We start from the raw sequence: 14,439 nt of genomic DNA on the forward strand, positions 1-14,439 counted from the left end.
TGTCCTGTCCTTGGACACCTGGTCTTCCTGTCTCCAACCCCTCCCTCAACCCAGTCACATTTCACTCAAGTAAATGGACAAATCTGTCTAAAATGGGGATCACCAGACGTTCTCCATAAAGGGACACATAGCAACTATTTTTGGTTCTGTGGGCCCTGTGGTCTGTCACGACTATTCAACTCCGCCATTGTGGTGGGAAAGCTGCCACAGAAAATAGGTAAACAAATGAGCATGGCTGTGCTCAATAAAACCTTATTTACAAAAAACGACTGGCTGGATTTGGCCCATGGGCCATAGTTTGCAGACCTCTGATCTAGAATATAAAGTGGGCTCACTTCTCATTTGCTGAAAGCACTTGAGAGGCTCCCCGTGCCCTCAGAAGAGTCCCTTTCCTGATCTCGGTCCCTAGGTGCCCATATGACCTTGTCCTGGGGCCCCATAGCCGCATCTCTGGCCACTCTCACTCGCCCACTCAGTGCTGACTGGATTGATTGTTAAACTTGCTGAGTTATCACACATCCCTGTCTTTGCTCATGCTCTTCCCTATGCCAGGAATGCACATGCCTTGACCTGTCCCCTCGGCAGACTCCTATTCAATCAAGGGCATCTCCTCCAGGAGGGATTCCAGGACTCCTCCAGGCTGGCGCCTAGCAGGTTCTGCTTTGCTTGAGCAGAGGGGGTGGATGGAAGGGTGAGCTGCCAAAGAAGCATACTTACTCGCTCTCCGTCGGACCCTGGTAGGCCAAAGAGCCCTGGGAGTCCAATGTAGCCCTAGGAAAGAGCAGATGGGGGGTCAGAGAGGTCGAGTGGGGGTGTGTGGCTGGCCCAACCATCCCAGCCCACCCTTCGCTGCCATCCCACGCCTGGCTCTTCTTCCTCGCTGGTGGCAGTGGCGGCTCCAGAGGCTCCTCGATGACATAAGCCTTGAGGCAAGTGTATATGCCCATGGACTGCATGGTGCTGGCTTCCACGATGTAGTCCAAAGGCACATACCCTCACGCCAGGGAAGGGCACGGGCGCTCTCAGGTGGGAGGCCCGCCCCGCGCCAGGGGTTCCAGGACCTGCAGAAGGAAGCTCTAGGCTGGGTTAGATGCTAGAGTGGCCCCAGGTCCTCCCCGCACCCACGACTCCTGCAACACCTCCTACTGGGCCTGGCAGATCCTGGGCACGGGGTTCACATCCACCCCGGCTGCCTGAGTGCTGGTAGTAGCAGCAACTGCCACCCAGTGTGCCGACACAGTGCCAGGCACGTGTGTGCTACTGCATTGGCTGTCATCTCCCTCACTGGACAGACAAGGAAACTGAGGCTCTGGAGATAAAGTAACACAACTAGCCAGTGATGGAGCTGGGAGTCCCCTTAGCAAACTCCTAAGCAGCTCAAGGGTTGCCCAGGTCCAACTGACTCTAAAGCCTGGCCTCTTCACCATTCTCAGGCTCTATCCCAGAATGCATCTGCTTTCCTGCCTCCCAGCTTTTACTCACCTTGTCCCCTCCCCTGGCATGTCCTTCCCACCCCACATGACTGCAGAGCCAAGTCCTTCAAAACCCAGCTCTAAGGCTCTCTCTGACAAGCACCCATGCTGCCCCAAGGCAGAAGCAACCCTCCCCTCAGCCCCATGTTGTATCTGCACCTCAGTTAGCAGCATCTACCACTTTCTCCACTTCCTCCCTGTATCTTCGTTATCTGTGTGCATGTTTCATGTCCTCATTAGCCTGGGAACTTCTCAAGGGCAGGGACCTAGCCCAAGCCTTCTACCACTCTCGTACTCTAGATATTTGCGGAATGACTGATAACAACTATAACAAAAGCTAAAGTATATCGAGCACACACTATGTGCCAGGCCCAGCTCTCAGTGCTTTGGAATGCATTAAAGCATCTAGTGCATGCTCACCACACCCCTAGGAAGTGGGTATTATTAGTAAGCCCCTGGAGAGGTGAATACATTTAGGCCCAGAGAGGTAAAGTGACTTGCCCAGGGTCACAGAGCTGGAATGTGATAGAAATAGCATTCAATCTCAAGTTCTCTGATTCTTAGGCCCAGGCTCCTAACCACTGCACAACACTGCCTTCCATGGAGGCTCTAACCATTTCTCCCTTTCTGGGAGGTTAAGAGCTCACTGAGCCTCCTTATCCTCAGTATCCAGCACAATTAATATCCATAACTTTAATGAGTGACATTGACTGACTTTTCCAAGTAGGGCTTGTATCCTAGATTTACAGGTGAGAAAATGACTCAGAGAGGCCCAGTGACTTGCCCAAGGACCCACAGCTGGTTAATGGCAGAGCAGGTCTCAGAGCCAGTCATCCTGATTTCAAAACCTACTTCATAATCATGAGGCTGGCAGTGGCAGGGTACGTGGGCACCCTGAGCCTCCCCCAGCTCACCCAGGTTGCCCAGGGTCCCATGGCCTGTGGGAGACAGGAGTGCTGGGACCAGACTAGCCCTCTCCCCACATGTGGCCTCAAGATGCCACCAGCACAGCGAACATCAAGTAGCCCCAGATGTCATTAGCCTACCCTATCCTCTCAGCAGATTGGGGCTGAGCTGAGAAGACCCTTCTCCCTGGGCTTAGAAGCCCCTCTGGGACCACAGCTCATGGGGACAGCTGGATAAAGGAAGGGGAGCCAGCACCCTAGGACAGGATCCTCAGACTCTGCACATCATAATAACGTCCTGGGAGCTCCCCAACCTCCTGGGCACTCTCACAGCTGCCAATCTACTCTGGGGATTAGGGCTGAGACTGCGGCCATTCTGACCTCTACCTCTTGCCGGGGTATAAATAGCTTTGGCTCAGCAGCAAAGGACATGTCACACTCAACCTGCCCTAACCAAGGACTGTGTGACCCGTTTGCTGAGCATTTCTGGACAGGCAGTGAGCCCAGACCTCAGAACACCTGGGTCCTCATCCCAGTTCCACCTTAGGCATGCAGCGTGAACTGGGGCCATCTGGTCCCCACCATGAACCCAGTTCATTGTACGTAGACCAGATCAGCTCTTAGTCTTCCCAATTCCATTCACTCCCATTCAATTCACCCAGAACTTTCTCCGCCTCCCGCAGCCCACCTGGGAGCCCCCACCTGGCACCCCCTCCTCAGCAGGGATTGCTTTCAATCCCTGGCATCCCCATCACCATGCTAGAGGTAAGAATGGACACTACTCCATTGTAAAGAGAGGCAAACTGAGGCCAATGGCTACTCAGGGTTTGCTACCTGGGGGCCCTGAAGGAAGGGGAGATCTGGAACCTCTGGACCTCCAAGGTATTCACCTTTGGCACCGCTGCCCTCCAAAACGGGTGGTTCCCCCAGCCCTCATTTGGGAGAAAGAGGGAGGCCACTGAAGATTCCAATGACAGGCAATTCAAGTGGCCCCAGCTTAGGCTCCCTAGTCACTCAGAACAAGCCCAGGGACACATCAAGCAAACACCTGATTGTTTGCAGCTGGCTGTGGCCAAACCTCCAGCAAAGCCTTTACTGCCCAGACTGCCCAGCCATGGGACCATTGCCTTGCTTGGTTCAAAGATCCCCATCACCCAGCCCTCCTGTTGCCCCTCCATTCTCCAGGGAGCACTAAGGCAGGACAGCCTCAGCCCCAGCTCCCCTGACAGGCGCTGGGTGGGGGCCTTACCACCCTGACCTCCCATCACGCCCACTGGAGGGACAGATGATGCCCACTTAGGGCCCCACCTGTGTGGCATTGGCCAAGGACCACTTACCCGGTTGCCTTTGGGGCCGGAATCTCCTACCGGTCCAGGTAACCCCTGAAACACAAATGACAGAGGGGCAAGGACATATGGAGACACTCTACCTGCTGCCAGCATCCCGGGGAGTCCTGTCTCTTTGGGGCCTCAGCTTCTCCCTCTGTAGAACAGGGTGAAGTTAGACTAGTCATCTTCAACCTGAGCCCCCACAGCCCGAGGATCCCAGGGAGGTGTCTCAGGGGGGAAGCTGAGTGGCAGGAGCCGCTGGAGCCCTGACCCCACAGAGCCAGCTCTCCTCTTACTGAGCATCCCTGTCCTGCTGCCTGCAAAGAGAGGCTTCCTTGGTCCGGCCCCTGGACAGCCCTTTCCTTAGGGCCCACCCAGCGGGTGCAGCTCCTAGGCCCCCAGCCCACTGCCTCCCTCTGCCTGGGGGCACTGTGGCCATCTCCACACCACCATGGCCACAGAGCTTCCAGAAGCCATATACTGCACCTGCCTGCCAGGGTAACCTTTGGCCCCTGGGCTGCCCTCAGGTCCTGGCTGCCCCTGCAAAGGAACAGAGAAAAACATAAGGAAGGCAGAGACCCTACCTAGCTCCAGGTCTGGGGGGTTTTGGGGAATGGGGCTGACAATAGACAGATAGTGGCAGGAATGTGAGCCGAAACAGGAGAAAGGGGGAGCCATGGCCCGCTGGGCCCCAAGCCCACCCCTCTGTGAAACCGGTCAGACCAGCTCCAAGGGACAAAACCCCCTCTGCTTGCAGCCCAGGAGTAAGAAAGCACTGGGGCGGCCTGGCTGGCTCTCCCACGCTGGCAGCGCTGCTGTTTGACTTGGGCCAGGGCGGCCAAAATTCCTGCAAACCCCGTGGCGGCATGTATAATATCCCCTAACATTGCCCCGAACAGGCCAGCTATTCATGGCTCTAACCAGAGTTGAGAGGCTCATGCCAACAGGGTCGGTGTGGACTCTGGCTCTTTCGGGCAAATGTGGCTGGGGGAGAGGTGGGGCGGAGTGGGGGCCCCAGAAGGATGGGAGGCAGAACAGCCTAGCTCCAGGGCTTGCTCATGGAACAGGATCCAGGCAAGAGCCCTGACACAGGCAGGGGCTGGAGGGAGGGACAGCCAGCAGGGCGGGGCTGAGGCGGGGCCTCACCTGTTCTCCAGGGTGCCCTGCAGGTCCAGGATAGCCCTTGTGTCCCTGTGGAAGGAGAAACCCGCATCAGGCAAGGAAGACACATCCAGGTCTGTGGGTGGCAGGGACCCAGTCCCCCAGCCTGTCTTGCTCGGCACTGTATGTGTTACGCTGGAGATGTAATATGTGCTCAGTAAACACTTGCCAAATTGATGCAGATTCTATCTGAGGGTTAGCAGATCCCTAGGGTTTCACCTCTGTTCCCAGTGGTTCTTAGATCAGAAGATTCTAGCAGGGTCTTTCACTCCTTTGGTAGGGTTTGTGAGCTGAACTGGGATAAGCAACTGTGACTGAGTGATGCTGTATTCCCCAGCCATTCCTTCCAAATCCAGAGACAGGGTGAGACCGACCCTCAGGCATGGAAGGATTTGTCAAGGGATGGGTGGCCCTAGCAGGACCCATGGCCTGGGATATGTTCAACCAGCATGTGATGCTGATTCCCTCCCCCATCAGGACCAGCCCCTTCTCATAAGGCCCCATTTGAAAAGACCTCACACATGTTGACCACATTTATTAACCAAAATAGCTGCTGCCCTTCCTCCTGCTCCTATTCCAGGGAAGAGAAGGCCACCCACATGCCTGACTGAAGAGGACTCTGGCAATGCCCCACTACCAACCTTGACCCTCTGTCCCGATGGCCCAACTACCATGGTCCAAAGCATGTCTGGGCCAGGCCTGTAGGTCAAGAGAATCAAAACGTTGTGCGCTTTCAGGTGGCACTGGAGATGACCACCTGAACCATTAAGAGTTAGGTCTCCGAGGGAAATGCCAGACTTTGAACTTCTGTCAGCTTGGGGCTGTTGTGGAAATAAGACTGAGCAAGAGGCTTCCATTTCAGACAGGGTAACCACACAGCTGCCCAGTACACCCCTTTACACCAGGAGCTCTGGGCTTGGTGTAGACACTGTACCTGACTTACCATGGAACTTCGGGTAGGTTACTGCCCTTTTCTGGATTTCAGATGGGGGAGTTAGAACTCTCGGTGCCCTTCAGCTCTGATGGTTTAGAACCCTAGAGTTCTGAGACTCCCCCAGAGTCCAAATACACACACAAGACTCAAGATATGCTACAAGAGTCTAGTGTGTACACACACACACACACACACACACACACACACACACACACACACACACACACCCCTATAGCACTACTATTTTCCCAGGACTACATCAGTAGTAGATGACCTCATCTAGCCCTTACAACAGCCAGATGAGGTGGAAGGGGGTAGTTATCATCTCCACTTTACAGAGGAAAAAGTTGAGTCTGGGAGAACTGAAGCCATCTGCCACCAGTGCCACTGCTGAGGAGCAGCAGGCACCCATTCAGCACCAGGTCCTTCTGACACCTGACTACTCACTGACAGCCTCGCAAACATTCCCAGGCGGGGACAGCTCCATGCACATTCACAAACACACACAGGGACACACTCAGCACCCCCGCAAACTCCCGGGAAGCAGACACTCTTAGCTATAAACAGCAGAGTCGGTTTGATCCAAGCGGTCTCGGGAGTTTACAAGCATTCCTTCTGCACCTACTCACGCCTCGAGACCACTCGGCAACAAGATTGTATCTCACACCCAGCAGCCTATGGAGAGTGATGCAACACGGCTGGGTGAGATTCTTCACCTGGGGCGTGTGCTCTTTTCCCCAGTGGGCAAACGAGGGCACAGGCCACCGCCAGCGGCTAGCATGCAGAGTGATCAAGGTCTCTTGTTTCAGCCTGATCTGGATGCCAGTGCTGCTCCACCAACCAGCTGGCTGTGGGGCCTGAAGCCAATGACTTCATCTCTCTGAGCCTCGTTTTCTTCGGATGTAAAATGGGGTTGTAAGGGTTGGTGCATGGATTATGTGATATGTGTTTAAAGTACTTCACACAATATCTGGCATTGAATTCAAGGGCTCTGTAGAGACCTGGTGCTGTTATCATCATGGTCTTCATTTTTCAGTTATTCATTCAACAAACATGCACATTATTGAGCCAACAAGTCTCCAGAGTTTGTAGGCTCCAGCACCGTTGTAGGCGCAGGAAGAATGAGATAGACAACATTCTTTGCCTTAATGGAGTTTACATTCTAATTAACGAGCTACAAAAACAAAATAAATATAAAAGATAACATCTGGTGGGGGGCAGAGGAAACAGGGAGTTGTTTAATGGGTATAGAGTTTCAGTTTTGCAAGACGAAAAATTTCTGGAGCTCGGTTGCACAACAACGTGAATACACTTAATACTACTGAACTGGACACTTAAAAATGGTTAAGATGACAAATTTCATGTCATGTATTTTTTTACCGCAATAGAAAAATAAAATTTTAAAAAGAGAGAAATAATGTCTGGTAGTGACCAGAGCTCTTAAGAAAAGGAAGCAGAGTTAGGGGACAGAGAATGGCAGTGTTGGGGAGTCATGGTGGCTGCAGGGTGGGTGGTCAGGGACATCTCTGAGGAGAGGAATGAGATAAGGGAGCCAGATGTGGGGCTGGCTCTCTGGGGAAAGGCATTTCAGGCAGAGAGCACCGTGAGTGCAAAGGCTCTGGGGCAAGATCGCTGTCGGGTAGGTTTGAGATTGAACAAGAAGGCCTATCTGATTGGAACAGAACAAGTAGGGGGTGAAGGGTCGGGGGTGGTCAGAGAAGAAGCAGGAGAGCAGAGCATGCTGGCGGTGATATCATGGGAACCACAGGAGGGCACTGAGCGGGGATGTAGCATGATGCGATTCATAGAACCACCGTTATTATCATTTTTCCCCTTGCAGCTTGCAGACCAGGAGGAACAAGCAAGGCCTTTTCCCAGTCAAGAGCAGAACTGAGCCTTGCACTCTTGGCTGTGTGATTCAGCATGGGTGACTGCCCTCTGAACCTCACTCTGCCATCCTCTGTCATCCTCTGCCTGCTGCTAGGGGGGTTGTGGCAAAGAGCCAATGCAGTAACAGGGCAAGGACCCCAAGGGAACCAAAAGGGGGGCCAGAAAGCCCCCGGCCATCACCAGCTCCTGTGGCTTCCTCTGCAGCCAATCAATTCATTAGCCCCCCATAAAGGAAGCAGAGAAGTGTCTCCAGTGAAATCCCAGAGGTGATTTCAAATAAACCCTTTACTCAGGATGCAACTAAAAGGAAACAAATAATCATCAGGGCATGGATAATGGCCAGCCCTATGCCTGGTTCAGCACGAAAGCCTTAACACACCAGCTCATCAACCCCTAGGAGGCAGGAGTTACCATACACATTTGTCAGTTGAGGAAACCGAGGCTCAGAGAGGTGAAGAGACTTTCCTGAGGCCACGCAGCTTTCCAAGGGCAACACCAGGCCTTTGACTTCAATCCCTATGTCCTCAACCACCAAATCATGGGATCATGTTCATGGAGGACCAAAGTCTGCCCAGAAGAGCCACCCAAGGAAAGATCCCCTTATAGATGCACCTCCCCAGGATGGAAGCTCATGGGTTATCGTGGAATTATTGGGGCAGAGGTCAGTCACAGGACCCTGCAGTATCTGAGGTGGAAGGGATCTAAGCCATCAGTCTGACAATCTCCTTTTTCTTTGGGACAGAGAAACTGAGGCTCAGAGAGGGGAAGGGATTTGCCCAAAGGCACTTAGCAAGTTATTGCCAAGCCCAGACTGTTCCCCAAGAACAGTCTCTAGACCGGCTGGCCTGTGCTTTGTCCAGAAGACCACAATTCCCAGGTCTTTTCTGATCAACAGACCCCAAGGGACCTTGAATATTGCCATGAACATCCCAGTTTCTCCTAGCTGGCCGGGAGCAGCAGAGCCTGAGCATAGCCAAGGTGGGAGGCGAAAGGATGAGGTGCTTCTGCTCCCTGAGAAGCACCTTGACAGTGTTTACTAAGCTGGGGCCAGCAAATAGCTTCAAATGACAGGGCCCCAAGATCTGGAAGAACCTAAACCATTATCTTCTCCAGGGCCCCAGCAATTATGTGGCAGGCACTGACTGCAAGGTGGACCCACAGACAGTGATTTCCGTTTGTGATCCGTGTCTGACTGGTAGTAGGGGACAGGGAATGCTTCAGGGAGCTCCAGGGACCATGGTGTCTACAAGGGGCCACTGGCTGCCCAGCAGGCGGGTCTCCACAGGACGTGTGTTTATAATAGAACTCGGTCTATATTTTGGTTTGGGAGCCAGATTAATCATTGCTTACAATGTGCAAGGAGAAACCAGACATCACCTCACTGTTGCTACAGACAGTCTCCCCATCCGGCTGGGATGCTATTTGGTCTTTGGACAGGAAGGGGGAGGGGGTCCTGGGAACAAGTGCATGCTCAGACTTAATAGCTGTTCACCCAAGCTCCACCTTAGCCTAGATAAGGCCTCAGTTTCCCTTGTAGTAAAATGGAACTCCCCAAACTTGCTAAGCACTCCAGAGAGTTCCATTGGACTTATCTACCCCCTTGGCAGCCCACATCCCACACCGGGCAGTCAGCAGGACAGAAGGAATCGAAAGGTAGGAAACACATGCCAAGACATAGAGTGACATTACACGATTCTGGACAAGTCCCTGCTCCTCTCTGGGCCTCAGTTTCCCCAGCTAGCTTCTCAAAGCATCCTGTTGGTTCAGAATTCTGAAGTCTGTGACTGGTCTAAAAGCACAGTCATCATGGCACAGCCTGTTGTCTAACACCAAACTGTGCTTTGCAGATACCTCAGACAGGGCAGGAAGATATAACTTCTGAATGGCTCATTCACTCACCCAGTTAGTTATTCATTCATTCATTCAACAAACATTTGCTGAGCTCCAACAAGGACCAAGACCCTGTGGTGGGCACTAGGGATATACACTGGTGAACAAAACAAACTCTCTCTCTGCCTTCTAGAAGGGTAACACATAGTAAGGGGAACAAAGGAGAAGAACCGAGCTCTAGGAGAGTGTCGATCCATCTGACCAGAGGAAGCAGTGATGTAAACTGAGTCTTGGAGGAGGAGCAGGGGCTGGATGGAAGAGACAGGATGAGGTAGGAGAGATGCCAGTGGGTAGGGGCCACAGGAGCCCAGAGCAGCTAGCTCAGCAGTAGGGGAGCCCGGAAGAGGTTCTCAGGAGGGGCTCTATGGAACTGGGGGTGCCACACTCAGATAGAAAAGGTAAGAGATCATCTGAGCAGCTCCAGTCATGTTCCCCCCACAGAACATTCCCAGATGGCTCCCTGTGCCCTCCCCTTTTAATACAGCTTTCTACAGACAGTGGCCAACTCCAGTGGCATAAGGAGGGCTAGTGGGCACAGTGAGGGCACAGGAGGGAACCAGGGGAAATCAGGCTGGAAAGAGGGCAGATAAGTTCCAACATGAGTGCCAATTTTGTTCCATTAATCATGTCTACCTGGGGTAGAAAGGTTAAGAAAGATTCTGAGGCTGTATCGGGATTTGGCAGGAAAGATCACTTAGTGATATCTGCCAGAGGTGGGGAGGGAGAGAGATGTAGAACGGAGCAGATGTACGTGTTCAGCACTGCGCTAAGCCCCACATGGGGAAACAAAGACAAACAGGTTAGACTCTGCTCTCGTGCACTTGTTCCAGTCTAAGAAGCGTGTCAAGGATGCCAGTGAGTTAGCCACCAGCCAGGAAGTGCAGAATCCCAAAGAGGCTGAGGTGGATGAGATGGTCAGAGAAAGGAGGTGTGACTTCGCCCAGAGGTGCTGTGGAGGTGCTCTTGGAGAAGATGGCATTTGAGAATGGACCCAAGGGATGGACATGTGAGGATGAGCGTGGAGGAGAGAGCATGCCAGGGAGGGCACAGCAGAAGCAAACGTGGGGAGGCGGGGCGGCCCGCAGCGTGTAGGAGCGGATGGGGTGAGGGTTCTGCCCAGCAGGTTTCTCAGCCTCGGCAATGGGTGTGTCTTCGCTGTGCGTGGTGGAGCCATCTGTGCATGGGGGGCTGTTCAGCAGTGTCTCTGGCTTCTACTCATGAGAATATAGGAGCACCCACCCTTCCCAGGTGTGACGACCAAAAATGTCTCCAGACATTGTTAACTGTTCCCTGGGGGGCAGAGTCACCCCCACCTGAGAACCACTGGCCTCCAGGAAAGAAGGCCAGGAGAGTTAGGCTAGAGATAGCATGGGAGGTACAAACCGGGTTCTGGCAGCCTTCTTGGTTAGTGGAGGGTGGTTAACTGGTAACTAACAAGGTGACTGATGGTACCAGATGGGCCATCATCTGAAGATCTTCTTCAGCTGCTTCTCTTTCATGATCATCATAATCACTCATTCATTCATTTGACAAACACATATGAAGTGCCTGCCATGTGCCAGCCCTGTGCTAGGTGCTGGGGTTATAACATCTCATTTAACCCTCTCAACCTCCCCTTGAGACAACTGAGGCTCAGAGAGGTGAGGCGACTTGCCCAAGTTCCTGCAGCAGGAGAGGGACAGAGCTGGGATTCCATCCAGGTCTGTCTGACCCAGTCTGCATGCCTCCCCGCCAGCCCTCAGGAATCAGCCCAGCAGTCCCTCAGCAAGCATCTCAGGCAGACAGCTAAGAGACAGGCTTTCTCAGCCAGGCAGCCTCTCTTTTACTCAATGGGCCTTCTCTTGCTCAAGAAGCTGTTTCCATCAACCTTGTGGTGAGAGAAAGGGCCTGAGTGTCAGAAGACCTGGGTTCCAACCCCAGCCCTGCTGCTTAGTGACCTGTGGAAGGTGTTTCCATGGAACCGATGGCTGCAATCTTGGCTCCTCCCGAGAACCACCTGGGGGGCTTTCAGAGCTGCCGATGCCTGGGTCCTGCTTTCAGACCAACTGAACCCAAATCCCCGCGATGGGGCCACAGCTCCTCAGCTGGTTCTCATTTGTCATTTAACACCAGTGTCAGCACAGGGCTAGCACACTGGCACAGATTTGCTGGATGACTGGAAGAATGAATGAACGAGGGAGTGAATGAACAAAACCTATTGGGCCTCAGTCTTCTCACCTGTAAAATGGGCATAGTACTACCTAACTCTTGGAAACTGGTGTGAGGAAACAATGGGATGGGATAGTAACCCTTTCGGCCACCTCTAATTTGCTACCCTATTTAATAATGGAACACTCACACCCACAACTCCCTTTCTCCTGCACATTTTTCTCCATAGCCCTTTCATCTTCTAACATACCTTCTATTTTCACTCTTTTTCTCTTATTGTCTGGCCCCCCAAGCCCTAAAAGGATGCAAGCTCTGCAGGTCAGGGATTTTTGTCTATTTGTTCAGCTCAGTGCCTGGCACATAGGAGGCATTTAATAATTCTTTAATAAATGAATGAATAGGATTACTGGCATCACCTCAGAGTGGTATAGAAATTCAGTGTGCTGGCGAGCAGAGAAGAAGCTGACCTCACCTCTCACTCACCCCTGTCCATTCTCCCTCAGGGATCCCCACAAAAGATGGTGCAGAAAAGCCATGCTAGAGAATCAGGGCAAAGTGGCACTGTTGTCACCAAAGACGCGTGCAGGACAGACTGCTTATAGTGATCCTTCCAGGCATGATTGCCCACCCCATCAGTCCTTTCTCTAACCCCACCACTGGTCAGGGGTCCCTGCCTTGGGATGTAAGCTCCCTCCTGTTCTAGCCAGCACCCTCTGTGAGGGAGTGACACCAGCCTGCCACAGACCAAATTTCTCCATGTGTGCCTGCGCCAGAGCCAGAGGGGAACTCAGGGTAAATGACTTTGCCAAATAGTTTTCCAACTGCATGGAGGCTCTTCCTGAAATTAGAAGAGATGCCTCTCACACCCAGGTGAGCTGGTTCCTCTCAGTTGGAGGCTCTTGGCCTCCCTGGACATCTGCTAAGTGCAAGGAGCCCTGGAGCCCCAGGCAGGATCTGGTCCAAGCCTGTTTTTTCCATCTGCCGCCACCTCTGCTAGACTGCCACCCCCACCTAGCGCAAGACCACCATGGGCTGCTTTACGAGCCAGGGCTGGAAGGAGATTTCCACTCACACTTCATCCGTTGGAAAGTGCTGGAGCCCAGAGGGGGAGTGGGGAGGGGGAGTCCTTCTGGGTTCTCTGAGCCAGAAGAGACCACGTTTCCCAGTCACAGTTGGCCACAGCCTCTGTTTGGGGCTGGCCTCTTAGATTTGAGATGCGACCTGCTCTGGCCATAGAGGATAGAGGAAAAGGGGAAGGGGGGACATGGTCCTGCAAGTCTCCCTGAGCCATGGGGACCCTGGAAGCAAGGATAGGATAGAGCCAAGGACACCACAGCTGTCCAGATGAGAACCAGATGGCCCAGAGGGAGGGCAGCTGTGGCCACAGCTGGGAGCCTAGGCTATGTATCTACTGAACAACCCATCAGCAATGGGGGATTTTCCTGCAAAAAAACCCAACTGACCCTTGGCCTGCATTGCCCTCCCTGTTTCCTGAACATCTGCTAGGCGCAGGCCCTGTGCTTGGCTCAGTAGAGAGAGCAACAAAGCAGATCGGCACACCCTGGTTGAGGGCTAGAAATAACTAAATTGAGATGGGCTAAGTGTCCTTGCACAGAGTGGAGGCCCATGGCCTGAAGGCTGGGTGCTCCAGGAGGGCTTCCTGGACCAGGCACAACTACAGTATAGTCTTAAAGGATGGCAGATCCTGGCTGGAGAAGGTGAGCTGGAGAAGCTGGAGAAGAATCCAGGAGCACTGTAAACTAGAGACCCACTATCTCGGAAAATGGTAGACTTCCCCCCACCACCCACAAGGCATTTAGAGGGTAACTCCCCCAGCATGGCTTCAGAGGGGGTGGGGAGGGGCAACATATCAATGGCCGGGAATGTATGAAGAGCTCATTGCCTTCATAGACCTTTCCCTTCACCTGCAGCACACCAGCGAGGGACAAATAGCAGACTCAGAGAGGTTACTGACTTGGCCAAGGTCATCCAACCAGGAAATGGCAAAGGCAAGAGTAGAATCAGGTCCAACTGTCCCCAGAGCCTACTCCCTCAACTTCTCTGCCCCAGGCCTTGCTCCAGGGTCTCACAGCCCCAGGCTGTGTGGGGTCAGGGAGGGGGGTTATTGCCTCCATTTCAGGAGGAAGGAGGCTGAGGCTCAGGGACAGGATGCATAGGCCCAAGGCCACTCAGTCAATGGGCAGTGGATCTGGGGCCAACGTGGGGCCCTCCCAGCTCTGCAGACAGAGCTCTTCCACCACCACAAACATTCTTGAGGACGGCCTCCCAGGGCAGCCTGATGCCCCCAGACCAAGGACACTTCTTGTCACACTTCATTAACCATGGTGGGTGGGGGCAAGCCTACTCCAAGCCAAGGTGCTCCCTGCACCCAGCAAGCACAACCCCTGGAAAACCCTCCCACCTCCCACCAGTGTGCCTTGTGTTCAAGGGAGCTGGGCTGGGGCTGGGGAGAGGCAGGTGGGCCCACAGCTGTCCTGCCTGAAGCCCGGCTTGCTAGGACAAGGCAAAACATCAAAGCCAGGTGTACCTTTCGTCCCAGAGGTCCTGGATTCCCAGGGAGACCAGTCAAGCCCATGTCGCCCTGCAAGACACAGAGAAGGTGGGTGAGGTGGGGGAATGGGGCAGAGACACTCAAGCTGGAGGTGTGGCCTCCAATGGCTGATTATTTCCACACGGGGTTGGTGGAGGCC

General features: G+C 53.5%; 1 protein-coding gene across 1 annotated transcript in view; it reads right to left on the minus strand.

Moving 5' to 3' along the window:
- COL27A1 (collagen type XXVII alpha 1 chain) overlaps positions 1–14,439 on the minus strand; it is a 148,223-nt gene that overhangs the window by 98,924 nt on the left and 34,860 nt on the right. Inside the window, exons 7-11 of the mRNA XM_063081986.1 lie at positions 14,277–14,330; positions 4,852–4,896; positions 4,192–4,245; positions 3,715–3,759; positions 718–771 (exon numbers count right to left, since the gene is read on the minus strand). Coding sequence (XP_062938056.1) covers positions 718–771; positions 3,715–3,759; positions 4,192–4,245; positions 4,852–4,896; positions 14,277–14,330 — 252 coding nt within the window. The remainder of the gene's footprint in view (positions 1–717; positions 772–3,714; positions 3,760–4,191; positions 4,246–4,851; positions 4,897–14,276; positions 14,331–14,439) is intronic.

The sequence above is a fragment of the Cynocephalus volans genome, chromosome 17 (assembly GCF_027409185.1).
Source record: "Cynocephalus volans isolate mCynVol1 chromosome 17, mCynVol1.pri, whole genome shotgun sequence".
Taxonomy (NCBI): Eukaryota; Metazoa; Chordata; class Mammalia; order Dermoptera; family Cynocephalidae; genus Cynocephalus; species Cynocephalus volans.